General features: G+C 56.6%; 1 protein-coding gene across 4 annotated transcripts in view; it reads left to right on the top strand.

The window, feature by feature from the left end:
• Positions 1-22,523, top strand: part of GNG7 (G protein subunit gamma 7) — a 125,689-nt gene extending 103,166 nt beyond the window's left edge. For all 4 annotated transcript variants that reach the window (XM_044752055.2, XM_044752056.2, XM_070491677.1 and 1 more), the window contains 2 exons: positions 15,559-15,676; positions 19,247-22,523. In XM_044752055.2, coding sequence (XP_044607990.1) covers positions 15,596-15,676; positions 19,247-19,372 — 207 coding nt within the window. In that variant the 5' untranslated portion in view covers positions 15,559-15,595 and the 3' untranslated portion in view covers positions 19,373-22,523. The remainder of the gene's footprint in view (positions 1-15,558; positions 15,677-19,246) is intronic.
• The last annotated feature ends 5,475 nt before the right edge of the window (positions 22,524-27,998 follow it).

Below are 27,998 nucleotides of genomic sequence, written 5' to 3'. Positions count from 1 at the left end.
CTCCCCCCAGGCACTGTGACATCAGGGCCGGGTCACTCTCTTGGGGGGCCGTCCTGGGCGCTGTGGGGGGCTGAACAGCGTCCCTGGCCCCCACCCACTCGATGCCAGGAGCTCCCCCAGTGTGACACCCACAGATGTCCCCAACATCACCTGGGGTCCCCAGAGAGCAGGACCCCCGGGTGGGAGTCCCTGTTCTAGGGGCTTCTGTGATGTGGACAATAGTGCAAAGCTCTCCCCCCACCCGAGGTGTGCAGGGCCGAGGCCTCGTGCACACAGTAGGGGTGCAGAAATGCACGTTGTTGCAGGTGCATGCAGACCCGGCTGTCTGCAAACCCGGCTCCACAGGCCCTGAAGGGGGAGGCTTGTTCCAACGGGACCTGTTTCCCCCAACCCGCGCCTCCTTTTGTCTGGCTTTGGGATTCTTTCCTGTCAACATACAGCCCATCTCTCCTGCACGCGGCGTCCCCGGAACAGTCATCCCGCCAGGCAGAGCCGGGCCGCAGCTGTGTGTCTGCGGGATGTTTTTCTTCCCTATTTACCGGCAGGCAGGGCCGGGGGCAGGCTGCTGGGCCCCGGAGGGGACAATTCAGCAGCTCCGGGAGCTGTGAAGCTGCCGGTTCCGGAAGTTTCAAGGCGAAGCGAAGGCTGTTTGTGTTCTCTCTGAAGACAGGGAGCCGCCGCCAGCCGCCTCCCCTCCCCTCGGGCCGTCCAGCCGCTCCCCCGTCTATCACCAAGGCCACCGTCCTCCGGCCCTGACGCAGCCCGCTGGCCGGCCACTCAAGCCCTGCGGCCTCAATGGCGAAGAGCTGTACTGCCTGGAATGGCCAGGGCTCCCCCGGAGCAGGAGCTCGCTCAGGCCAACTTCCTGCACCGTCGGGAGCTTAAACGCACGTGGCACTCATGTCCCAGTTCACGGGGACCACAGGGAACAATTCGGCCCGCTCATGGAGGAGCCACCGGAAAGCCCTCTGGTTTGAATGCTGTTCCCGAATGGCAGTGCCGCTGCAAAGGCAAATGGCAGAAACCGTGTGTGCAGCCCGCCCAGGTAGCGTCTACACCCAGCGGCCAGCAGTGAACACCACCTGAGCTGAGTGACCGAGGTGTGGCACAGAGGGTACTAGAAAAAAGCCAGCCCGGCAGTCCCGAGACCCCGTTCTGGCCTCACCGTGGCCTGTGTATCAGCTGTCTGCACCGCGTAACAAAGTATCGCAAACGTAGCAGCTTCCAACGGCGCCTACGTGTCACCTCGAGGTTCTGGAAGTCCGCAGTCGGGCTGTGGTGTGGCCGGCTTCTCTGCTCAGGGGCTCACGAGGCTGAAGTCGGGATGTCTCACCTGGAGCTCGAGGTCATCCGAGCCCATTCAGATTGTTCCAGAATTCAGTTCCTTGCAGCTGCAGGACTCGGGTCCTCGTTCCCTTGTCCACTGTGCCAGGGGCTGCTGTCAGATCCTAGGGGCTGCCCCCATTCTTTGCCACCTGGCCCCCTCCGTCTTCAAAGCCACAGCAGAGGGTCTTCGTTGCATGGAGTCCCTTTCAAGGTTCGAATGACTGCTTCTCCCTTTTACGGGCTCACCTGATTAGGTCAGGCCCACCAAGAATAATCTCCCTTCTTAAAGTAACCTGGGCCGTGTGACATGGCCTTGGCCTGGAGCGATATCCTGTCATAGTCTCAGGTCCCACACTCTAGGGGAGGCCATGCGACAGGGTCACTGGGGGCCCCACCTTGTTTCATCTCTCTCACAGGCACATAGCCCCTGCTGCCCCCTTGCTAGGTTGCTGGTGAAGGTTCATTGTGACATAACAGGTGTGACAAATGCCTTGTAAATGGCCACACAGCCCCCTGGAGACGGGGGGGGGGGGGTGGTGGAGGGGCCACCAGTGCACGCCCCAGGGTGGTCTCTACAGGCTGAAGGCAAGATTGGGCGCAGCAGCCCTGACTCGGGGTGGGGCCTGAAGCCCGCAACCCAGCACAGGAAGAAACCCTGGTACCCATTCCCTGGGGGCTCCTGACCGTCTGCAACAGCAGATTCAGGAAACAAGCGTTATCTGAGGGCTCTGTTGAGAGGTTCTAATCCAGGGGTCCTCAACCGAGGGGCGGTCCTGCCCCCAGGGGACACTGGGTGATGCCTGGGGACATCTGTGGCTGTCACACTGGGGGCGCTCCTGGCATTGAGTGGGTGGGGGCCAGGGATGCTGCCCAACCCCCCACAGCGCCCAGGATGGGACCTAGCCCCCATGTCAGCAGTGCTGAGGGGGGACCCTGCCGTGGTCCATCCTACTTGTGACAGAGGTCCCGTTTTTGACTCTGAAAGCCGGGGGCTCGCTGACCCTTCTCACCCCCGGCCTGGCGGCTCGAGCTGCTTCTGGAAGAGGCATTGCTCTCTGAGACACAGGATGCGGGAGCAGCGGGTTAATGGGGCGCTGACCCCGACCCCGTCCTCTCATCTTCCAGCACCACCAGCCCAGGTTTTCATGAACTTAGGAGGCAGCGCAGGGCCCGCTGCTGGAAACCTCGACCGTCGACAACATGCGCCTCTGGATGGAGGTGGAGAAGAGATGCTGCTGCTCTGGCCTCGGGGGCCGGCCTGTCCCCACCTGAGTCCCCAGGGCTGTGGGTAAACCCTCGTGGGAGGGAATTGACACCAGGAAACAGCCAGCCGGGCCGCCCGCGCCTGGGCGGCCGCCTGGATGGAGACCTGTCCCCCCCCCACTTCCCCAGGGGCGGGGCCTCTCACCCGGAGGAGGGTCCCCTTCGGCCACCAGCACCGGGAGCCACTCCTCGAAGGCCCTTCCCGCCCAGCCGGCCCGCTGCGCATTTTTCACATTCTTTTCCTTTTACGCAGCCGCTGGCCGACTTTGGCCGACTTTCGGAAGCATCCCGCTCGCTGCCTTCTGGAAAGAGCCGGCCGGGTGTGGGTTTCTGGAGCGCTCGCGGGGAGGGGCGCTGTCCCAGCTATGAGAGCTATGTGAGGAATTCACGGGATGGGGCATTTTTGGGTCCTGCTGTCATTGCTTCCTGTGCAGCCGGAAAACACCTCTGAGCGGAGATGGGACCACGGCGCCCACAGAGGAGCCGCGGCTGCTTTTTGGGTCTCTGGGGGACGCCGGCCCCCGCGGTGTCTGGGCCAGTCTCTGGGTCACCCGGCAGCCAGGAGCTTCCCTGGGTGCCCAGGGTGTGGGCCAGGGCGGCAGGGAACTGATCCACTTTCCCGTGGGGCTGGGGCCACCGCAGGCCTGCTGAGTGCATGTTGGCTTTGCACAGTAGGGCAGCGAGGTCCAGCCTGCCCGCCCCCCATGGGGCTCGGGGACCTCTCTGCCTCGTGTCCCCTGTGGGCAGTCCCAATGTGCAATCCTCCAAAGCATCTTGGCGAAACCGAGTGACGTCTTGGAGCCGGCCACGTCTGGGCCTGTCCTGCCTCGCTGGCGGGAAAGCCTGCTCCAGGCGTTGGGGAAAAATTCCCAGGAACCTTGGCATCGCTTACAAACCACTAGACAGGAGGCACGAGGCTGAGACTTTTTTTTTTTTTGGAGGAAGATTAGCCCTGAGCTAACATCTGCCACCAATCCTCCTCTTTTTTGCTGAGGAAGGCTGGCCCTGAGCTCACATCTGTGCCCATCTTCCTCTACTTTATATGTGGGACGCCTGCCACAGCATGGCTTGCCAAGTGGTGCCATGTCCGCACCCAGGATCCAAACTGGCGAACCCTGGGCCGCCGCAGCCTGCCTCTGGGTGCACAGGGAACGGGGCAGTGTGGCGGGACATGGCCAGGCTGCCCCTCGGTCGGGTCTCCCGTAAGCTCTGGTTTGGAATTCGATTCAAACCCTGGCCAGACCTCCAGCAGCCGCGTGATCTTGGGAAGGTTGTTAACATACTAACATCTTCAAGCCTCGGTCCCCTCGTCTGTGAAAATTGACACAATAATTCCGTCGTGACGCCTGACATCATGGTCCTCACCAACGATTGGGACTATTGTGACTATTTTTACTTCCATTTCTGCACCTTTATCGCTGGGTGACTTTGAACAAACCAGTGCCATCTCTGAGCCTCAGTTTCCCCGCCTGCAAAACGAAGACAGAACAGAGCGAAAACCCTCGGCTTCTGAGCGGGAACAGACGCTCGCAGTGCTCCACTCCTGGGGGTCTGGGGTACGTCCATCGTCTTGATTATGGGGATGATTTCCAAAGCCATCAGATTCTACACTTTACATAAGCTCAGTTTATTGCATATTGATTATAGTTATAGAGTATGAAGTTGTTATAAGTTTTTTTAAATTATATATATAACAAATGGAAATGAAGCCACTTTCTAGTTCTGAATTTTACGGATGAGAAAATTGAGGCTCAGAGAGTCCAGGGGACGTGCCCAGGACTGGGTCTCCCGGCCCCAAGTGAGAGCTGGCTCCCTGCGCTCCATCATGTGCTCAGTACGCACACAGATTAGCGCTCCAGTGTCCTTGTCCACGGGCCAAAAACACAAATCTTAGCTTTCGTGCTCCAAGTCAGACAAACCATTGGTTGTTTTCATATTCCAGTTTAGTTCTGATCAGGAAGAAACATATAGCTTCCGTTTCGACAGCAGCGAGATGAGGCCTTTTCCTTCCTTTTCTGTTAAAAAGCGTTGGCTTAAAAATGTTACTCCGTACACGTGCGGAATATTATGCAGCTGTGAAAAAGGGTGAGGCCCTGACACAGCTGCACGTGGACAGACCTTGAACACATGACGCTCAGGGAGAGGAGCAGACACAGAAGGACACACGGTGTGTGATCTCATTGATGCGAAATGTCCCGTTTCTCTTTAAAGTTTCGCCTTGGGATGGTTTTAAGCAGAGAAGTCACACGGTGAGATTTCTTCTAGAAAGATGATTCAGGGGCCCAGGGCGGAAGATATTTTGGAGAAAGACATCCCAAGGGAAAGACAGTGACCCTGTTCCCAAAGAGAGGCAGGCAGACAGGTGCACCAACCACCTGGGTGTGACCCACGTCCCCACACGAGATGTGGCCCCGGGCAGGGAGGCCCAGGATGCGAGCTTCGACTTGGCACTTCCTTTTCCGGGGGGCAGGGGCCTCTGCTGGTTTCTGAGTCGGGGAGGGACGGACTCAAGTGCATTTTGAGAAGCTCGCTCCAACTGTTGGCAGGAGAGACGGAGGGAGCAGACACCCCTGGTGGGACGGCCCAGGAGCTGCCTGAGGCTGCGTGGTGGCCGTGCAGGGAGGGGCTGGCTGGGCTCAGAAACCCCAGGGGACAGCTGGCCTTGCGCCCTCTGGCCCCAGACCAGCCGCTGCAGATGGAGACAGGTATATATTTTTTCAGATGCTGACTTCATTTTTCCTGTGTGTAGGGTCACACGATTCGATGAGATGTCACTAGCAAACTCCCAAAATGATCCCAAGGACCCCACTCGCTGGAATCCAGTAACCAAACAGCGTAATAAAAAATACTGCTGTAAATTTAAGGCGGAAGCTTAGGCCATTCTGTTGACGGACTGGCTGGTCGCGACTGTCAAGTTGACGTCTCTTAGGATTCTTGTGTGTTCCGAGGCTCTTTCTGGATTTTCACTTCCTGTTGATTTTTCCACAGGAAGCTTCTAATTACTTTATCAAGTTCTTTCTGGAACTTTCTAATTATTTTATCAAATTCTTTCCCTTCCTCAACACGTTTTGGGAGTTTTTTTTTTTTTATCTGTTTGTTTTTTTACTCCTTCTCGCATTTCCCACCCTTCATCTGGAGTCATTTTTCTCGAATATCCTTTCATTTTACCTTTAAGAAGGCAGGACTGCTGGTGAGAAAGTTTCTTTCTGTTTGTGTGAAAATGTCTTTATTTCACCCTAATTCTTGTAAATATATTTTTAAATTATTTTATTGGGGTCATATGGGCTTATAACATAGTGTAATTTCAGGTGAATATTATTATCTATCAGTTTCTGTGTAGACGGTGTCGTGCTCGCCACCAATAGCCTAGTTTTTATCTGTCACCATACACATGTGCCCCTTTACCCCTTTCGCCCAGCCCCCAGCCCCCTTCCCCTCTGGTCACCACTAGTCTGTTCTCTTTATCTGTGTGTTTATCTTCCACATATGAGTGAAATCTTATGGTGTTTGTCTTTCTCCATTCTTCTTATCTGACTTAGCATAACGCCCTCAGGATCCATCTATGTTGTGGCAAATGGCACGATTTCTGTCTTTTTTATGGCTGAGTAGTATTCCATTATCTCTGTATATACCACATCTGCTTTATCCGCTCACCCATCGATGGGCACTCGGGTTGCCCCCACGTCTTGGCTATTGTATTTCACCTTAATTCTTGAAGTTTACTTTCATCAGGTCTAGGATTTCCACTGGAGCGGTCAAATTGTTGGTCCTTTTTCCTCTGGCAGCTTATGTTTGTTTGTTTGCTTTACAATTAATTGATTTTATTAAGGTATCCTTCATATTCAGTAAAATGAACAGATCTTAAACATACAGCTTGATGGATTTTGACAAACACACACACCTGTGTACACCAACACCTCAGTGAAGATACAGAACATGTCTAGAGTCTGTCCTTTTGCTTGGCAAAATCTTTCTGAGATCCGCACGTGGGGCCCCGTCTATCAGTAGGTGGTTCTTGCTCTTGCCTAATCGTAGTCCACAGTGTGAATGACCGGTTTGTTTATCTGTTCTGTTGACGGGCATTTGGTTTGTTTCCAGTTTTTGCTATATAAATACAGATGTGCGAACATCTTGCACAAGTGCTTTTGGGGCGATATGTTTTTATTTATCTTGGGTCAATCCCTAGGAGTGGAATTGCTGGGTCGTAGTTTAATAAGAAACCGCTAAGCCATCTTCCAGAGTGGCTGTTTTATCCTCCGTTTTATCCATCATTATCTCTTCGAAGTTGGCTCCTGCCCCATTCTCCCCTCCTTCTGGAGTTCCAATTACATGCATATGAGGAATTACTGTAGTTTCTCTGTCTTTTACTCTGCGATTTCTTTCTCTTTGTGTCTCCGTGCTTCATTCTGGATGTTTCCTCTGACCCGTCTTCCAGTTCACTAATTTCCCCTTTGGCTGTCTTTAATGATGCTGTTTCTTCCATCGTGCTCTTACCTTCCAGTTATTGACACTTTCCACATGTCCGCTGGTTCTCTTTTGCTATAGCTTCCAATCCGCAGCTGAAATTCCGATTTCACCTATTTATCTCCTTGAACATAATTAACACGATGATTTTAAAGTGTACAAAAGCCCTGTGAGTCTGTCTGTATCGCCCGTTATTTCTGCTGATTTTTGTTCATGTGGTCGTGTCTCCTTGTATGCCTGGTTATTTCCAGTTGCGTGCTGGACATTGTGATTGCAGATTTGTTTGTAGAGATAATGTGCAGCCTAAGATGATGTTGATTTTTTTTGCCAAGGGGGATTTGTGTTTACTTCTGCCCCACCTCTAGGGTTGATAGCCATCGGGGGTCACCGCCCTCCCCAGTTAGGAACTGAGATTATTCAAAACTCAGCTGCAGTCGCTGGGAGGGTCTGTCACCCCAAAAACCAGACTCCTGGGCTTCCATCCTCCCCCAGATCCTGGCTGGAAGCTCTTCACTCTCTTAATAACCCTCCAGATGCTTCTATATTCTCTCCAGCTTTTGCCCTCAGGGGGAGAATCTGTCCATCTTAGCTGGCCCACCATTGTGTAAGCCGAAATCCGCCCATAGAGATTTCTATCTGACGTCCAGGTGGCCTAGGAGGAGGCCATCAGTGTAGAGAGCATCCTGATCTGAGAAGCACAGAACGACCAGCTGGGCTCCAGCCTCAGCTTTTAGCACAAACCTCTGATTTCCTGATTGAGGAAGCCAAGACCCAGGTCAGGGCCAAGCCGGCGTGTGAATCTGGGTTTCCCGTCTCCAGACGTGGCGCTGTCTGTTGGATCTGCAGGAACGGGTGGCAGCTTTTGTCCCTTGCACTGAGGTCCCCGGAAATTACGGTGGGCTCAGCAGGACCCTCATGCAACTCAGGGTCACCAGAGGCCAAGAAGCCGCTAATCGTGTCCACAGATGTCACAGAGGTGACCTGGGCCTGACCGGACATCGTGGACTCTCTGAGCTCACGGCAGAGCTTAAAGGAATCCAAGCTCACCTTGACTTTATGGCCTCCGAAAGGGGAGGAATTTGCAGGCGTCGTCAGACACGAAATGGACCATTTAGGCCTCTCCATTTCTGACTCTCCCACTCATTTCACCCATTCCTGTTTTGAAGATGATTAACTTCAGGCCCTGCCCAGGTCTCCCCAGGCCGCGTGGGGAGAGTGGCCATCACAGTGCAGTAAGCTCCGTGGAGAGTGGGATTTCTCAACAGCTCCCGGCAAACCGGCCCGTCCACATTCACTGGGTGCAGGATGTCCGGGTCACCTTGTCCCTCGTTCTTTCTCTCCAACAGCTGTGTTATACTTGGCAGTTGCCACAAGTCTCTGAAAAAGGGCCCTCTCCATGGCTGCTGGCTTCTGGGGTCCCCCATTCCCTGGCACAGGAACTTGGGACCTGGGGGTCTGTCAGGCTCAGGGCAAAGAGGGAGTGCCCCTCTGAGCATTCCAGTGGAGTGCACTGGAGCTCAGAGAGGGGAGGTAACTTTCCCAAAGCCACACAGCTTTGGGAGCCGGGGCAGAATCCAGGTCTGCCGCCTTGCACAGCAGCTCCGCCTCCTGAGGTTCTCTCCTCCTCAGGAGTCGCGGTCTCACCCTCTTCGAACGTCTTGTTGGGCAAGTTCAAGGAGAAGCTGTGGCCCTGTGTGACTTCTCCTAGTCACACGGGGTCGTTGGATGCTGAGAAAATTGAACCCCCTTTGGAGACAGGCTTCTGTTTCATTCAGTACCGTTTCCGTCCAAACTGTTTGCATTTTGCCAAAATGAACTTCTTTGAGCTGCAGACTTTCCTCTGATAAGGGAGTCCCATGAAGGCCTTAAATCTTGCCACCAGGGGACACTGGGCGATGTCTGAGGATGTCCGTGGCTGTCACACTGGGGGAGCTCCTGGCATCGAGTGTATGCAGCCAGGGATGCTGCTCAGCCCCCCACAGCCCCACAGTGAATGACCCGGCCCCGATGTCACAGTGCGAGGTGGGAGCCTGGACCATGGTGACTTGTTCCCCCCACTGCTGATCAGGCACCTTTAGGATTTGATGAACACAAGAGTTGAGCCACTTGACACACTGGAGCCCTGGACTTTCTTCCCTGACCCTGTCACCACTTTTGTCACACTTCTCGCCTGGATCTTCACATCCAGCCACTCAGCAAACATTGACCCTGACCCAGTCCGCCCCGTGGGGCTCACAGCAGCGTGGGGGCCGGCCTGCGGGCAGGTGGTGTGGCTCCATGAGGGGCGCAGGGGGTCAGGGCTCGGCCCTCGCTCAGGGACAGTGGTTGGGACAGGCGATGTTTAGGCCAGACCTTCCTGGAGGGACAATCAGTGCTGACGAAAGTCCCTTCGGCCCACAGATGAGTCTTGGGAAATCCGAGCGTGTCACAGCATCAGGCCAGCGCCAATGTCCCAGTTTGATCTTGTCCCACAGTCACGCAAGAAGGTCACCATTGGGCGAGAAGGATGCACGGGGCTCTCTGTGCTATTTTTGCATCTGCGCGTGAGTCTGTGGTTATTTCAAAAACACGAAATAGCGCATGGACTTTGGAAAATGTTTAACTTGTGAAGTTAAACATACACCTGCCCTGGGTACCAGAGATCGCACGCCCAGGGGTGACCCGAGAGAAATGGAACCTCAGGCTCCCACGGAAGCCTGTGTGCGAATGTTCATCGTGGCTTCATTCACTGGAAGCAACCCGGATGTCGCCCGATTAGCGAATGGCTCAACAAACCATGCGATGGTCACATAATGGAGTACTACGCAGCAGTGAAAAAGGAACGATGGTCCCCCCCCCCCCAAAAACACAGTGCAACAGCACATCGCACAGGCATCGTGCTGAGTGAAAGAAGCCAGACTCCATACCGGGTGACTCCATCTGTAGGATTTCCCGAAAAGGCGAAACTATCAGAAGAGAGAACTGATCGGGGGGTTGCAGGGGCTGGCTGCAGAGCAACAATACGGGGGAGTCTCTTAGGATGATAGAGTCGTTCCGTATCTTGATGGTGGTATTGACTCCGCGACTGTCTGTGTTTATAAATTCTCATCAACTGTATGCCCCAAAGCACGAATTTTACTGTTCGCAAATTATACCTTAACGAAAAACCGTAAAGGAAATCATGAAAACAGTCACTGACAAAACTCACTTTGAGGTTCCCTTTCTGCCTTTATCCACGTATTTTTCAATACAACGGTAAATAATCACACCTTCGCACCTGGCCCGTCGCCTTTTCTTCACAGAACGCCTCCTCTCTGCTCCACATCTTTACGCATCATTTATGACAGTTGTATAATGTTCCACTGGGAAACATCCCATCGAATCAGCCGTCCCCCCTGGTGCAGAACGTGCAGCTTCCTTCTCATTTTTTTACTGTTATAAATAATGCAGCTGTAAACGCCATCCTGTATGGAGCGTTTTCTTTCTTTTAATTTTTTTCCTCGGGATAAATACCCGATCGAGGGATTGGAGAGGACGGCCTTGTGGTTCTTGACGTGCAGGTTGTCATTCTATAGCTATTTATGTGGAATCTCTTTGGGTGTGAAATAGGTCTGATGTAACCCAAAGGTCTCACCCAGGGGGCAGTCCTGCCCCCAGGGGACACCGGGTGACATCTGGGGACATCTGTGGCTGTCACACTGGGGGAGCTCCAGGCATCAAGTGGGTGGGGGCCAGGGATGCAGCCCAGCCCCCGACAGCACCCAGGAGTGACCCGGCCCCAGTGTCCACAGTACCGAGGGGGGAGACCCTGTTCTGAACGAGGTCCCCCATTTCACCATCCCCGCAGCCCAGCACTGAGGCCTCGTGTCTCAGCTCAGATCTGTGCTATTCGGGGGCGATACCCTCCTTGATAATGATCGCAGCTTCACAGTACATACTGGTCTGCGGTGGGGGCCTTCCCATCCTTGCCCGTCGGACACGCTTGTCCGATCCGTCTGCGGGAGCCGGCTGAGACCTGCCGTGACCTCCCCGCCCCTCCTGGAGGCCAGCCCGGTGCTGCCGCGTCTGTTCAGGTTCTATTTTAGGCAAAACCGGAGTCCAGAAAGTGACCCGCCCCTGCCTCCTGGAGCTGCCCCTCCGCCCTCTCCCCCCAGCTTCCCCAAGCCCTGCCGTCTCCAGGGGCTGGCGGACGCTCTGCAGGGCCCGGGCGGGCTGGCCAGGAGGGGTGCCCGGCGCCGTCACGTGCTCTTGTGGCAAGCCGGCCGGTGAGGAATGTTCTCGGCTGACTCAGCGATGCTGCCGCTCCAGCCTGAAGCGGGGGGCACGGCCGGGCCCTGAGTCAGTGCCTGGAGGTGACACCGGCTGGCACAGGGCTTCAGTCTGCCGCATGGGCTGTGGTGACACAGCCAGCGTCTGGGTCTCAGCCTCTCGGCATGCTCACACACATACCCCTATGCACACACGCTCACACATAGGTACATGCACGCAAACACATGCACACATGCACCCACAAACACGCACACACATACCCTGCAGCCCTCTGGCCATTCCCAGGGGTCTGGGTTATGACCAGGCTCAGAGGGAGCATCTGAGGGTCTGGTGCCTGGAGCAGAAAGCCAGCCGCGCTCGGGCTCCAAGCTTACGGGGACGGCCACGGTTTGGGGTGGCCTCACGGGGTGGCCGGGCCCCAGGGCCCCGGTGGACACCTCTGAGTGCGGCCCTGAGCAGGTCTCCCGCCTTCCAAGGAAACACGCCGTGGGGCCCACCCGTTTGTTCTCTGTGCGCGTCTATATTTAGCGCTGAGTAATTTCAGTATTTTTAAGCAGAACCAAGGGCGGTTTTCCCTGAGCTGGATGTTTTGTGGCTGCTTTGAAGCTGTCTGCTGAATCAGAGCCTTCTGGAAGGCCACACGTGGGCTCCGCGCGCCCAGGGCAGACACACTCCGGCCCCTACTGACCCCGGCGGGGGGGTGGTCTGGATGTCTGCCGGGGTGCGGGGAGCCAGCCGTGTGGCCTGGTTTGGTTTTTAATTGAAACCTGTGTGGAGATCTCTGTCGATCGCCGTGCATGGGATTTGTAACAAGCCCCAGAGAGACATTCCCTGCATCCTTCAGTCCATCTCCCACTGGTAACATTGTGTCCAAACTCGGCCAGCAGCCCAGGCTGGCTGTTGGCGCTGTGCATCCTCCCGCCCCTTTCCCTTTCTGCAGGTTACTCCTCTGCCTGAGCGTGAAGTTCTCTGCACGCTGATCCCACGTGCAGGCGCGTGCATCCACCGCCACAGTCCAAACACGAGGTTTCCAGCACCACAAGGACACTCCTGTCGCCTTCGCTCCCCAGACCCCCCCACCCACCCCTGATCCCGGGAACCTCGAATCTACCCCCATCGCTACAGTCGGGTCATCTCTGAAACCTTCTCTAAGTGTGACCTTTGTGCACTGGCCTCGTTCACCCATCAGAGCTCCTGAAGAGCCATCCAAGGGGTTGTGTGCGTCAACAGTCCGTTCCTTTTTACTGCTCAATAGGAAAATTTTTTTTTTTTTTGAGGAAGATTAGCCCTGAGCTAACATCTGCTGCCAATCCTCCTCCTTTTGCTGAGGAAGACTGGCCCTGAGCTCACACCCGTGCCCGTCTTCCTCTACTTTATATGTGGGACGCCTGCCTCAGCATGGTTCACCAAGCGGTGCCATGTCCACACCCAGGATCCGAACCGGCAAATCCCAGGCCGCTGAAGCAGAACGTGCGAACTTAACCACTGCGCCACCGGGCCGGCCCCATCAATAGGACATTTTTTGAAAATCTGCAATCTGCCTTTGATTTTCTGGAGCTACCTGGCTCTGATCATGGAACAGACAGAGCTACAGTGTGTCACGCGGAAGGCTGAGTGCTCCTTAGTTACCCAGTTAAATGTCGGCCCCCTGGGTCCCCACCTTCCCAGGCTGCTTGCAGTGGGGCCTTGCACCGCCCCCCAGCACTGACCCTCATGGGGGTTTCCTCAGCCTCAACACTGATGACATCGGGCCCGGTCACTCTCTGGGGGGCCGTCCTGGGCGCTGTGGGGGGTTGAGCAGCATCCCTGGCCCCACCCACTCGATGCCAGAAGCCTCCACAGTGTGACACCCACAGATGTCCCCGGACGTCACCCACTGTCCCCTGGGGGCAGGGACACCCCGGGTGAGAACCACGAGGGACCGCTAAATGAAGATTGGGTGGAAAAAGTAGAATTTTCACTGCCTCCAGGAACAGATAAAAAATTTGCATAACTGAATGATAACTTATCACTCGCACGCTGCCAGTGGGAAGTAAAATGATCCGGCCACTCTGGAAAACAGTCTGGTGTTTTCTCTAAAATATTAAACACGCAGTCATGCTCCTCGGCGTTCATCCCTGGGTGTTTATAAAGACTCGTGTCTGCTCAATGCTTACACAGTGAAGCGGGTTTCTTCACAACAGCTGAAAAGTGGAGTCGGCCCAGACAGATGTCCTTCACCAGGTTACCCTCTGGCCCACCCGTGCTGTGGAATACTACTCGGCAGTGAAAAAGGATAAACCAGCTGTACGTGAGCCACCTCCGTGGATCTCCAGATAATTTCGCTGGAGTTGGGGGGGGAACATTACATACCTATGGTTCCATTTATATAACTTTCTCAAAATGACGGAAGTACCAAAAAGGAGAACCTCTGGGTGGTCGCCAGGGGCCAGGGGTGGAGATGCCCCAGATCTTCCCTGTGTCAGTGTCAACGTCCTGGTCGTGACCATACTGCGGTTTGAGAAGATGTGGCCGCCGAGGGAGACCCATCCAGGGATCGCGGCTCCCTCCCTGTTATTTCCCACAGCTGCGTGTGGCTCTATGGGCATCTCAGTGTCTAAAATGTCATTAAAAACAAATCACTTAAAACATTTTGGAAAGAAAATAGAAATCATCCTAAACGATAGCGAAGTAGGAATTATTGGTACAATGCAGGATTGGCCTTCTCTGACCCCACGACACTGGGACGTGTGACCCCCAGTTCCCAAGGGCGCGTGGAGGTAAAGAGGTCGATGGTGGGATTCGGTGCAGAAGAAACAGCAGGCGCCCTCTCGTCCTGGCACTGAGGTGGCTGGAGGTCCACCCGGGCTTGGGGGGAGAGCGTTTATCTCGAACCATCCACCCGTCCAAGCTCACCACCCTCACTCAAGGAAACCATAGTGTCTGCCCCAATTCAGGTCCACCCAGAACCTCAGGATGGGACCCGATGTGGAAAGAGGGTCCCTGCAGACGTAATCAGTGAAGATGGGGTCACCCTGGAGTGGGGGCCCAGTGCACTATGGCTCGTGTCCTCATAAGAAGAGGGGAATCTGGACACAGGCCCGCACGGGGGAGAAGCCGAGGGTGGGGTGACAAGGCCCCAGCCCAGGAGGGCCCAGAATGGCGGCCACACCAGAGGCTGGGAGGGGCGAGCAGGATCCCCCCTGGAGCCTGTGGAGCGAGCGCGGCCGTGCCCGCCCGGATCTCGGACTTACAGGCTCCAGAATGTGAGAGAACAAATTCGTGTTGTTTCCTGCTGCCCCGCCTGTGGTCATTTGTCCGGGCCACCCCAGGACACTAATAAGGGAACATTAGCCCCAGACTTTGGAAAGTTCTGGAAAATCCTGCAAAACCCACTGGGCTCCCTCACCCTCTGGCGACCGCAGTCCCTGAGTCTCCCAGGCTTTCTGACGTGATCCCCTCCCCTGTGCTATTCCCCACCCCCACCCCCGACCCAGAGCCGCTCCTGTGCAGCCCTTCCTGCCCCGGGCCCCCGCTGTGTCCTCGGAGGGGACGCCCCGGACACAGGCCGGGAGTCTGAACCGGGGAGCTGGCTCCCGTGGGGCCCGCAGCCTCCGTGCGTCAGCTTGATTCTCAGAGCAGCGTGGGGCACCTGGTAGGGACGTTCTCTGTGACAGTTTGCTGGACGAGCGGACAAAGGAAGGAAGGAAGGACATAGGGCCAGGCCCCCCAGAGTAGGGGTGACGTACCCAGGGCCACAGTGTGCCGTCTCCCAGGTGATCCGGAGCCAGGGAGCTCACCCGGGGTGGTCCTGCCCCCCAGAGGACCCTGGGCCATGTTCGGGGACATCTGTGGTTGTCACACTGGGGGTGCTCCTGGCATCGAGTGGGTGGGGCCAGGGATGCTGCTCAGCCCCCCACAGTGCCCAGGACGGCCCCCCAGAGAGTGACCCAACCCCGATGTCACAGGGCAAGGGGGAGACCCGGAGCGGAGCGTCCATCAGAGACGACCCCAGCTCTTCCTTGCCGAGCCCCTCCCTCTGAGCCAGCCAGGAGCAGAGGCCGCTGTTCCATGGGCTCTCCTGGGGCCCTCGAAGGTTGCCCCCTGCGAGCACTTACCCCCAGCTGGCCGCGAGCGGGGACTGGGGACGCGGACAGCGTGGCTGCAGGGCGGCGGGCTGGCGAGGCTTCCAGGAGCGGGGCGTGCTGCCGCTCCGTCCTCGGCCCGTGGCCCCGGGGCCTCCCCAGCCGGCTCACGTCCATCTGCTTCTCCCCACAGCTCTCTGGACGCCGGGGCCCAGAGCTGATGGCAGACAATGTCAGCCACTAACAACATAGCGCAGGCCCGGAAGCTGGTGGAACAGCTGCGGATCGAAGCCGGGATCGAGCGCATCAAGGTGAGCCGGGCGGGCGGAAGAGGGGGAGACCCTCAGGCACAGCGCGAGAGCCGGGGTTTGCGCTCCGGCTGGGCCTCTTGCTGTGTGACCTTGGGCTGCTGACTTAACCTCTCTGAGTCTCAGTTTTCTCAGCAGAAAGGCACAGTTGACGTACACCTTCATTCTGGGTTGTTGTGCCATCCAATGTGCCACAATGCTTCATAAACACAGTGGGACCAGAGTTCTCTGTGAAGCCGACCCCCAGCCCTTGGGATCCTGCCCCGGACGGCCCAGCGAAGGGTCAGCGGAAAGCAGGCCCTGCTCTCTCTCTCTGTCCCTTCATTTGCAGAGCTGTGTCCAGCTCCCTCGTCACAACAGATGGGGACAGAAGTTAGAGACCCGGCCCTGGGGAAGGAAGGACGCAGGGCTGGTCATGGGCTCCCTTCTTCACTTCTGTGCTGACTGAATTTTTTGCAATAAGCACGTTTGATTTTTAGGCTAAAAAAAGAAAAAGGACAAACAGTTCCTGCTTGCAGACGCTTAGCCCGTCGGAGACCGGGAACGTGCAAAGCAAAATGAGATCCCGCACGGCCGGGCGGCCAGCTCTGCACACTGGCTTTTTCTTTACGATTCGCATCCCGTGAAGTTAGCCATTTTTAAAGTGCACAATTGAACAGCATTTGGTGAATTCAAAAGGCTGTGCAGCCAGCACCATCTAGTTCCAGAACATTCCATCAGCCCAAAAAGCACCCCTGTTCCCCTTAGCAGTCACTCCCCACCCCCTCCCCAGCCCCTGGCCCCCACAAGCCCACTCTCTGTCTGTGGATCTGTCTGTTCTGGACGTTTCACGTCAATGGGGTCACACGCCATGTGTCCTTCTGTGTCTGCGTCTCTCCCTGAGTGTCGTGTGTTCAGGTCTGTCCACATGCAGCTGTGTCAGGGCCTCGCTCCTCTTCACGGCTGCGTAATATTCCAGCGTGTGGGGGGACAATGTTGTGTTTATGTAGATGAATTTTAAACCCACGAGGGGACATCAGGACAACATCCAGGGTTCACAAGTTTTCCCCTTTCAAAGGGCATGGACCAGCGGGCCAGTCATGGCTTCTGACACTTTTCAAAGTCACCTGTGTGGCTAGGTAAGGACCAAGAAGTCTCCATCTGGAAGACCTGAGCCATTTACATTTCTAGATCAGTCCTGCTCCAGCTCCCTACTGGAGTAGCCAAGGTTCTCCAGGAAAAAACAGAAGCAACAGGGTGTGTGTATATAGACAGAGAGAGAGAGAGAGAGAGAGAGAGAGGTAAACGTATTTTGAGGAATTGGCTGATGAGATTGTAGAGCCTGGCAAGTCCCAAATCTGCAAGGCAAGACCACAGGCGGAGACCTAGGGAAGAGCTAATGTTGCAGCTTGAGTCCCCAGGCAATCTGGAAGCAGAATTCCCTCCTCCTCGAGGGACTTCAGTCTCTTCTCTGAAGGCCTTCAACTGATTAGATGCGGCCCACCCACTCACAGAGGGTCATTTACTCAAAGTCAACTGACTTAAATGTTAATCTCATCTAAGAAATACCTTCCTAGAGACATATAGACCAGTATTTGACCAGATATCTGGGTACCGCAGCCAAGTCAAGTGGACACAAAATCACCCATCACCCCATGTGTTTGTTCAGACCCGGATTTCCTGAGCACCTGTCATTCCCCAGTCACTGCTGGTCTCGGGAACTCACCAGGGAGGGATGGTCTGGCCCCCGGTGCAGACAGACTCACCCCTGACGACCAGACAGCGGAAGGGAGTCAGAAGCCGTTGTGATGGGCCCAGCCAGGTGGGGAGGAGGGCTGTGGTAACCCCTGCCCCGGGGAGGGTGCTGCCCCACAAGGTGTCTGAATGTTCCAGAACTCTGCACATTCAAAGCATTCCTTGGGGCCGGGCGCAGGGCACTGATTCACCCGCCGTTTGCTGTGCAGGAGGAGCCTGGGCTGGCCGTGAAAGCCGCGAGGAGGGAGTCAGCACAGGACCCCTTCTCCCTCCCGGTGCCCCCAGCCCGGCGGCCGGAACCACAGGGCATCATGTCTGCAAGTCCAGCCAGCCAAGGCCCGGCCAGCAAGCGTCCCCACGGCCTGGAAAGCCCAGAGCCCTGGGCACAGCCTGCTGTCACCCCAGGGGCGCGGCGGGCGGGGCCCCACGCCGGCCCCACGACCTCAGCTATTTCCAGGGTCTGGAGACTATTTTTGGCGTCTAGGAGGAATGCTTTCCAGACAGAACTCTGGAAACCCAGCGCCGCCGCGGTCATCAAAGGCAGCCGGGAGTGGCCCCGTGGGCTCCCGACAGTGGCAATTGTCTCTGAGGACATGAGTGTCCCCGGGGCAAACCCAGAGAAACCCGCGGGCTCTCGGCAGCACGGGACGCGGCGGGGCCGTCCTGGCATCCAGGGTCGCGGGGTCTCGGGTGCAGAGACAGCTCACAGAGAGGTTTCAAAGCGTTTTTCTCAGCCCTGCCTCGACTTACCCTCAGACGCCCCCTGCACAGCCACCGCTTCACAGGTCAGAAAGTGTGGGGGCTGAGAAAGGCGATCCGAGTCCACCAACACAGTTCCCACCACTGGGTGAGATCCAGGCGCCCCACGCACCCCGGCCCGGGACACCCGAGACCTGCCCCCCAACCGCCTAGCCCTGCGGGGTGAGCAGAGGGGGCGGTTCCTACCGCACCCCGAATGCGCCCCCAGGAGGAATGGGGCACGTGACCCAGGGATGACCCCGAGCTCCCTGGACGCTAAGCACCGCTTTTTCCCACGTCAGCTGTCCCGGGGGCTGGGGTGGACCCCCCGGCATCTCCTCCGTCCTCTTTTGGGGACCGTGATGCAGGTGGTCCCGAGCGTCAGCCCCCTCGCTGGGGTCACCAAGACCCCGAAGAGCTCAGATGACACAGAAATGAAACGCAACACGTCTGTCTCGTCCCCCTCGGTCCTGCCGAGGTCCAGGCAGGGTCTGCCTGTCCGGGCCTCTCTCAGGCGGGAGGGGGTCCTTGACCGAATCCATCTCTCCCTCAACCCTTTTGTTCAAAATCTGGGCAACTCCTGCTGAAGGAATTGTTCTTTTTAAATCTTTTAAAAATTGGGGTAAAATACACATAACATAAAATTAGCCATCAGTGATATTTAGGATATTCACAGTGTTGCACAATCATCACCACGATCTATTTCCAGAACATTCCATTACCCCAAAGAAGCCCCGTCCCCATCAGCAGACACCCCCCACCCCCTCCCCAGCCCCTGGCCCCCACGAGCCCGCTGTCTGTGGATCTGCCTGTTCTGGATGTTTCACGTCAATGGGGTCACACGCCGTGTGTCCTTCTGTGTCTGCTTCTCTCCCTGAGCGTCGTGTGTTCAGGTCCGTCCACGTGCGGCTGTGTCAGGGCCTCGCTCCTCTTCACGGCTGCGTAATATTCCAGTGTGTGGGGGGGACACATTGTGTGGATCCATCAGCTGTCAATGGGCACTAGGGTTGTGTCCACCTTTTGGCCATTGTGTACGATGCTGTGCACCTGCGTGTGTCACCCTTCTTATCTTTGCTCTCTCGTCCTTGTCTCCACACCCAGGTCTCCAAAGCCTCGTCGGAACTCATGAGCTACTGTGAGCAGCACGCCCGCAACGACCCCCTGCTGGTCGGCGTCCCTGCCTCCGAGAATCCCTTTAAGGACAAGAAGCCGTGTATTATCCTATAGCTCTGCTTTCCTGTGTGTCCCCCGCCCCTCTCTGTCTCTGTCAGGGTGTCATTCAGCACGTAGTCAAGCAAAGAGCTCAAGTCCCCAAAACTTTTAATTCCAAAAGAAATGCACAGCATCGCCACCACCCACATGGGGTAAAAGGCACCCTCTGGGTTTATTGGGGTTTCCAGACCCAACGACACGCCTCTCCCGGCCCGGCCAGATGGAACGGTGGCTTCCCGCCACTTCCGACCAGGAATCACTGGCGTGCCGGGCAATGTGGTAGCGATTTTTTAAGCCTCTTGGTCGCCCTTTGAGCTGGTGGCCCGGAGCCAGGCCGGGCCGGGAAGGGGCGCAGGCGGGTGAGTTTGCCACCAGCCCGCACGATTCTCGCACGATCGGCCGTTTGTGAAAAGACTTTTCGCCAGATCGATGCTGCTGTGCTTTTTTTTTTTTTTTTCTCTTGAGCGGAGTAAAATTGGGTGGGGGGAGGCAGGGGAGGGACATAAGGAACTTTTCTGGGAAAATTTCTCCTTCCCTCTTAAAAAATTGTGTTTGCATACTGCTCAAATCAGACCTTGACAGCTGAGCTGAGGCTTAACTGTGCCGCGTAATCATGCACAGGTGGGTTTCTGCGGCCGCCAGGGGGGCTTTGTCTGCGAAACGCACCCCGTGTCGCCCAGTGTCCTCCCGCTGTGTGGCGTTTTTGTGGCATGCGTCGCTCGACCGCCACACCGTGGGCCCCGCCCTTTGCTGGGGACCCCTCGTGTCACCCAGGTGGCTGTAGCATCACCCTGGGCGTTTTTCAGACAGAAATGCAGTCCAGGGGAGGCTGGGGCCTGGGCGGCTGGAAAAAGGTGTGCGATTGTCTGGAAGGAGGCAAGGGGCGTTCTGAGCAGAATTCTCCAGCATCCCGGCAGCCTCGGCAAGCTAGCTAAGCATCCTGGAGTTGACAAGTTGGGGCCAGGGAACCTGTTTTAATGACTTCTCCCCTGTTAGCCGCGGAGCAGCCCCCTCCCCCGCCGGCGGCCGCGGGGACCCCACACAGCCCTGAACATCCCCACCCGCCCTGTCACTCACCCCGGGCCCGGTGGCGAGAAACTGGTCCAGCTCTGCAGAGTCTGAGGGCCCCATCCTCGCCTTCGGGGGCCAGAGCCTCGTGCCCGTGCTCACCCGAGCCCCTGGGGCAGCGTCAGGCTCCGAACTCACCTCACCGGGAGGGTCGGGTGGGATGCAGTGCGCGCGGGTGGGCGCCCCTCCCTCCCCCCTGCCGGCCGGCTTGCGCAGGCGCAGACCGCACGGCCGAGCCCCCCGTGCCCAGCTTCTCCGGCGGGTCCGGGAGCCCCAGGGGGCTTTGGGGAGCCCGGCTCCTGCAAAGCTGCGCTTGGATGGGGACGCCACCAAGGGTCCCCGAGACTGCAGCCGCCAGCCTGGGGGCGCCTCTCCCCACCCCCTGCAGAGCAGCAGGACGGAACAAAAGACTGTTCTGGAAACCCAGGCGCACCCAGGGGGAGGCCAGGGCGCGGCGGGGATTAACCCCCAGACGCCTGGGGGGCAAGTGGCAGAGCCGGGCTCGTGGAGGCCACGTCCGCCGGCGAGGGTGACCCCGGCCACCCGGCCCTTCCCGCCTGCTGTCTGGTGACTGGTGGCCAGTGCCCCCCCCCCCTTTGCTCCGTGAAAGAAGCCTTAATGCCTTGAGCCCGCGTCAGATCCTTGCACGCCCGTCCTTCCTCCTGCGTCCCCCAGCATCCCCGTCCTCCGGCCACTGGGCCCCAAAGCGGACGGGAGGTCCTGACTCCAGCCAGGAGCGCCCCAGGGGCCCAGCCCTCCCCTCTCTTTGCCCCCTGCCCTGCCAGCTGTGCCAAGCCCCGCCGTGTGTCCCCAGCCGAGTGACCCTGAAGAAGCCAGCAGGAAGCAAAGCCCCCTAGGACCCCCGGCTGAGGGAGGGGGGGCATGATCGCCCACCCCCCCAGGCCGGAAGCAAATTCGAACCCAGGCCAGGGGGCGGGAGGAGGCTCCCCAGTCAGAGACCCCAGAGACCGAACCATCTGGGTAAACTGAGGCCCACGAGGGACAAGGACTGGCGGGCCCCCGCCCCACCACCACACCTGCTCAGCTGCCTCCCCCCTGAGCCCAGATGCCCGCAGCCTCGGACCCCAGGGAGGGGGCGAAGGACAGAAGCCACACCATGGGTTTCCTTCTAGCTGAGAAAAAGGACCGCCCCACCCCTTAGAGTCGATCTCAGCGCCAGTGCACTTGTGCTGTCCTGGCGAGAGCGGCTGGCGTGCAAACGGGGTTTTTGGGACTGTACCTGCCCAGCGAGGCAGCGGGCTGGCGGTGGTGGCATCACGGACCTTGGGGAAACCACCATCAAAGCTATGTCATGGGGGGGTGATGAAGGATACACATGCACCCCCAAAAAAGGGCAGGGGTGGGAGACACGGAGCCTCTCTTTCTTCTGCAGCCTGTTCAGTGTTTCCAGGGGGCCCGTCTCAGCCCCCAACCATGGGGGCACCTCCCCTCCCCTCTCCCATCCAGGAAGGAGCCAGAATGTGCACCCCCCCCCGCCACCCTCCCCCAAGGTGACCCCCAGGCCAAGAATTAAAGGACTCGGTTGTGACCTCCAGCCCCAGGATGTAGCCGCTGGGCCACACCAGGCGGAAGGTGCTGTCTTTCTTCTGAGGTCCCGGCCACTGAGTGGGGACAGTGCCGGGCCTCCAGGCAGCTCATCCATATGTGACCAGCTCCAGCCCTGCCCGAGCTCTGGGGCGGGCAGGAAAAGGCCATCGAACCACCGCCCCAAGCACGAGTAACCAGGGCCGTTTTCGGGCCGAGGTGAGGCCACCAAGGTCACTCTTATAAAAAGCCAGCCCGCCACGGGGTCCCTGGACAAGAAGCCATATGCAGGTCACTCGCCCTCTTTCTCTGTCCCCCGTGGAAACCATTGCCAAACATTGTAAAGACCAGTCCCTGGTTTTCGCAAGCGATCTGTGGTTCCAGCAGGTTCCACCCCGTCTGCATTTGGATGTCCCGTGGTTTTTATTTCTGATTTTTAAAAAAAAAAATTCCAAGTGTGCCACACCCACTTTCTCGCAGTGTTTTAATATTGTGTGGAATCGTTAATACAAAGTGAATTAATCCACAATAAAGCAGCTCAGTGTTCCTTTTCTCCCGGCTCCGGGCCCTTCCTTCTCTTCTGGCTGCTGGGTGGGGCGGGATGACCCGGCTTGGCTCCGGCAGAGGTGAGGGGCTGCCCGGGAAAGAGGCAACATGGATGGACCCAGGCCTTGGGCAGCAGCCCAAATGAGTAAGCTTTAGCTCTGATGGCTTTCCGATTTGCAGGGGGAAAAGCTACTTCAGGATCCGCACGCGCCATGGGGCCCACAGTTCAGGACCGTTACTGTCAGGTACAGACATGGGAAAGGGCCTGGAGCCTGGGAAGATCTTAATCTCACCCCTTTGGGCTTGTTCCCTGCCCTCCCATCGCCCAGAGACTATCCTTGACCCCCAGATGTCAAGCAAGTCAGGGCCCTGACTCATACCGTACGAGGAAAAAAAGCTACATTTTTAATAATAAATCTGTAAATGGGTGATTCTGACCTCTGAGCAGAGAAGAGCTTTCTCTGTGTCAAGCATTTATAGATTCAATGACATAAACATTATCCCCTATGAATCAAAAAATATAAAATGAGAAGGCAGTTCAGAAACCTAAAGATCGAATGGCTCCATGACCCAGCAGTTCCACTTCTGAGCCTATAGAATAATCGAGAGCAGGGGCCCAGACAACTGCACGGCAGCCGAAAAGTGGAAAGACCCCAGGTGTCCATCAGCAGGTGAATAGATGAACAAGATGTGGTCCGTCCACACCCTGGAATATTACGCAGCCGTGAAAAGGAAGGAGATCCTGACACCTGCTCCCACGTGGAGGGACCTGGAGGATGTGATGCTCAGGGACGTGAGCCAGACACAGAGGGACACACACTGTGTGGTCCACTCACAGGAGGTCCCCAGAGGAGCCACATCCACAGAGACAGAAAGTGGATGGGGGGCCAGGGGCTGGGGGAGGGGTGGGAGTCAGTGTTTCATGAGGACAGAGCTTCCGTTTGGGGAGATGGAAAGTTCTGGAGATGGATGGAGGGGATGGTGGCACAGCAACGTGAATGTGCTTCATGCCGCTGAGCTGGGCACTGAAAAAAGGCCCCACAGGCCACATGTCCTGCCTTCCCATGCAGGAACTTCAAAGACAGTGTGCTCAGAACGAGGGAACCTGGGACCCTCTTTGCATTTGCAACCAACTTTTCAAGAAATGCAATGCCAAAAGTGTTCACTGACCTTGAGTTCTCCTTCACAAAAACCTCTTTGCTCGGGAGACAATGTAAATTTAAAAAAAAAAAAGGTCCCGAATCCCTTTCAAATCAAAATGACTGCATTTTATGAAATTAAGAGGCTAATCTTTAACTCAGGATCAGTCACTTTTTAATTTTTTTTGGTGAGGACAATTGGCCCTGAGCTAATATCTGTTGCCAATCTTCCTCTACTTTATGTGGGACACCGCCACAGTGTGGCTTGATGAGCGGTGCTAGGTCTGTGCCCGGGATCTGAACCTGCGAGCCCCAGGCTGCCGAAGCGGAGCACAGGAACTTAACCACTCGACCACGGGGCTGGCCCCATCAATCATTTTTTAAAGGTGCCTGGAGATACCACACTCACGTCACAGCTGTATCCAGAGCCAGGTCCGTAGCACCACGGCTGTTCAAACACATCATGCTTATTCATTCTTTTAATTTATGGACACCAAATACTGATCGGTGCACAACAGGGACATGAATGTGGCAGCGAGAACACTGACTTAAGAGGCCAGATCTCTATCCAGCTCAGTAATTGAGCTCAGAGCCTCTTTATTTACTTTTTTTTTTTTTTTTGAGGAAGATTAGCCCTGAGCTGACATCTGCTGCCAATCCTCCTCTTTTTGCTGAGGAAGACTGGCCCTGAGCTCACATCCGTGCCCATCTTCCTCTACTTTCTATGTGGGACGCCTGCCACAGCATGGCCTGCCAAGCAGTGCCATGTCCACACCCGGGATCCGAACCGGCGAACCCCGGGCCGCTGAAGCGGAACACATGCACTTAACCGCTGCACCACCGGGCTGGCCCCTCAGAGCCTCTTTAGACTCTTGTGTTATCTCCCAAAGAAATGATAAGTGTGAGGCGTGGACTGACCAGATTGAAAGAGCGTATTCATCTTCCAATTTTAAATCTGTGTCCCGTTACCAGACTCCACCACCTGCAGGGCACGACGAATTCATCTCTTTATAAACCGCGTCATCAGTTTGTGAATAGCGTCTTCTATTTTTCCTTCTGCAATCTCGTTTTTCTTCTTCTTCTGCAATGTCTTTATCCTGTTTTGGTATTTCTTCTTCTTTTAACTACATTTTAAAACCTCACCAAGTGGAAACAGCCCAGCCTCCCTGTGACCTTGGGCAAGTCACTCGAACAAGTGGTGTTTAATTTCAGAGTTGAAAGCAAGGTCAAAAGCATCTACTGAGACCTTCAGGGGTTCCTGATATGAGAAAAGGCAGCAGTCACAACCTAGAGGAAGCGCCACACCAGTAACACCGCGTCCAAATAGCAAAAGCGGGGCTGGCCCGGTGGCACAGCGGTTAAGTGCACACGTTCCGCTTCAGCGGCCCGGGGTTCCCCGGTTCGGATCCCGGGTGCGGACATGGTACCGCTTGGCAGGCCATGCCGTGGCAGGCGTCCCACATATACAGTAGAGCAAGATGGGCACGGATGTTAGTTCAGGGCCAGTCTTCCTCAGCAAAAAGAAGAGGATGGCTGGCAGATGTTAACTCAGGGCTAATCTTCCTCAAAAAAAAAAAAAAGCAAAAGCAAGAACTGTAGGAACTGCAAGGATCCTGCAATAGTTCTAGAAGACCAGTCCTAACGTTCTTTCCTCATTTCTGTAACTTCAGATGCACCGCCCTGCACAGGAAATGCAGGGTGCACACAGGCGAGCGCAGTATCCCAGTGCTGGAGGGGCAGGTCCGGTTGCCCAGGAAGCAGACTGCCTTGTGTTCAGGATGTTTATTAGGGGGGACTTTGGGGATTAAAACATGTGGAAGGGAGAGGGAGGGACCTCAGGCCGCCCCCACTAGAACAGCCCTTGTGGGGCCCGAATGCAGGCCTTTCTATCTCCGTCTTGAGCGGCCATCGGACAGGCTGCCTCCAGAGGGCTGCGACCCAGGCCAAGCAGCTCTCTGCCGCTCGCCGAAGCATTTCCTCAAGGAGCTCGCCGCTGAAGGGTGTCCACAGACAACAATCCCAGAGGCCAGGGCGACCCAGCCCCCCTCGAAGGGACGTGGGCTGCACATCTCCACGCCCACCAGCCTCGTCCATCTTTAGCTTTCCTGTTGAACCTTCTTCTAGGCATAAACATTTGGCACCAACCAGCTCCACGAAGGGGAACCCTTTCGAAATTGACTGACGCAAACGAGAGGAGGATTACGGAGCACCGCCAGCCACCCTTCGCGTTGCACACATTTTATTTGTAATAATCAGAAAGGTGGATTTCGTGCTAGAGGAGGGGTAAACGAGACTCTTCTAAGGCCGTGGTGCAGAACCAAAGTGCGGACCTCAGTGATGACTTTGATCCTCTCTATCAAGACTTCCACCTTTGACCCACTGCCAGCAGCAGAAGCCTCCCACGGCGACCTTCCCTCCTCTGGAAGCCCGCCCCAGCCCTCCCGGCTAGTCCGTGTGGTTCCAAGAAAATCCTTCACAAGCAAACGCTGGGCTCTGAAGTCCGGGCAGCCAATGAGGCGGCTCAGGATTCAGTCCCCCCAGAGATCCAAAGAGATGAGGGGAAAAAACCCACATCAGGGGCCTCGGAGGCAGCAGCGAAGTCTCCAGGCTCGGGGGCGTCCCCCTGGGTGGCCACAGCAGGCTCAGCGCTTTCTGCAGCGCACGTGTGGCTGATGCGTAGAAGCCAGCGCAGCGTTTACAGTGGAAAGAGTGATGCAAGGCCTCGCTGGCGAGCCTGCCTGAAGAATGTGGCCCTCTTTCTCACCGAAATTTATCACCCTGGGAAGAACTCCAAGCCCAGGGTTGAGAAAGAAATTTTTCCTCTGGTCAGAATGCAGTCAGTCGGCCTACACCAAAGTAGACCAGGGCGAGGAGCAGAACTGGGCTAGCCAACAGGTGTCTGGGCTCTTAATCCCAGCTCCGCCCCTCATCTGCTCTGTGATCTCACATGGCAAACACATCCCTTCTCAGATCTTCGGTTTCCAGAGACGACTCAGTGATGTCTCCTTACTCCCCTCTTCCAGGATCAAGAAAATGTACAGCCACAGATCGAGTGGCATGCAGATTCTGGAGCAAGTCGTAGTGACACTTCCCCTTCTCAAGCCTCAAACCCTGGGCAACAGATCAGCTTTAAGCTGGAGAAAGGCAACTCCTGGAGAACATTCCAGAAAAGCCCGACTCGCACTGCCAGGTAATTTATCTGCCCCCAACCCATTCCTTAAATATGAGAAGACTCTAGAACGGTTCTGAGTTTGGCAAATCTTCACGTCCCCATCCTCAAAGCCACGTGGAGCTGCCTCTGGAAAGGAGAAATTCTCAGACCAGGGTCTAAAAGTTTCATGGGACAACGTGGGCACAACGATGGCGTCAGAGCCACAGACACCCGTCTAGTGGAAGGCATGAAAAGGGCTGGCTTAGGGGTAAAAGAAAGCCCAGGCCGGACCCCTGGGTCATGGAGTAGTGCTTCCAGCAACATCCGGCCCTGGGAGGCAGCAGTGGCCACTGCTGTCCTCCCCACGCTCCTGCTGCCTCATCTATCCGCCAGCCTCATCCTGGCCACCTTGGGGACAGAGGGAGGAAGGAAATGCCCTCCACGTCTGGTCTCTTTCCTGCCCAGCACCTTGTGACGCGCTCCCTCCTCAGGCTCTTGCAGGCTCCTTGCTCAGATCCGGAGGGCTGCAGCGGGCTCAGGCCCCGGACTGTGGAACCCACCATCTTCCCGTGACAGTTGGTGGGATGGCTCCGCAGTGGTTCTCTCGCACGACCTCTGAAAGCATTCCAACGAGGCAGCAGGTGAAATGCAAGGAAAAGGAACAGGCCAGGCAGGTTCTGCCACCATCTTGGCTAGGCGACTTCCACCATCTCCTGGCTCCCGTCTCGGTTTCGTCTGTCATCGATGATAATTAGTTGCACCAGGGCTGTCGTGAAGACGTTTAATCGGCGCAAAGTGCAGAATAAGCATTCAGCAGTAAAACCGACGGATGGTCTTGAGATGCTGTGAATGTCGCCGACATCCCACTGGCGCACAAACAAGGGACAAGCGTCTCCTCTGACTCCAGCGCATTTCCTGCTGGAGACTGAACCCCCAGGTACTCTCTGCGTGTGGCCTTGTCTCCCCAGACTGTCCTCTCCTGGAGAGACGCAGGAATCAACTGGCCCGACGGAAAATGAACTTCAAGACGCGGCCGGCTGTCAGGGCGGCTGCGATGTGGTGCGATGCAAAAGGAGGACGAGGCCAGGGAGGCAGGGGTGGGGGTCCTCAGCCTCGGGGCATTCAGAGCGGAGCTGGGCGGCCCCACGGGCCCTAATCCCCATTCGGCCACACCTGGGGGTCTCCAGGAGCC

This window comes from Equus asinus, chromosome 20 (assembly GCF_041296235.1).
Source record: "Equus asinus isolate D_3611 breed Donkey chromosome 20, EquAss-T2T_v2, whole genome shotgun sequence".
Lineage (NCBI taxonomy): Eukaryota > Metazoa > Chordata > Mammalia > Perissodactyla > Equidae > Equus > Equus asinus.
Note: the sequence above shows the minus strand (reverse complement) of the source record. Positions and strands in the feature narration are given on the sequence as shown.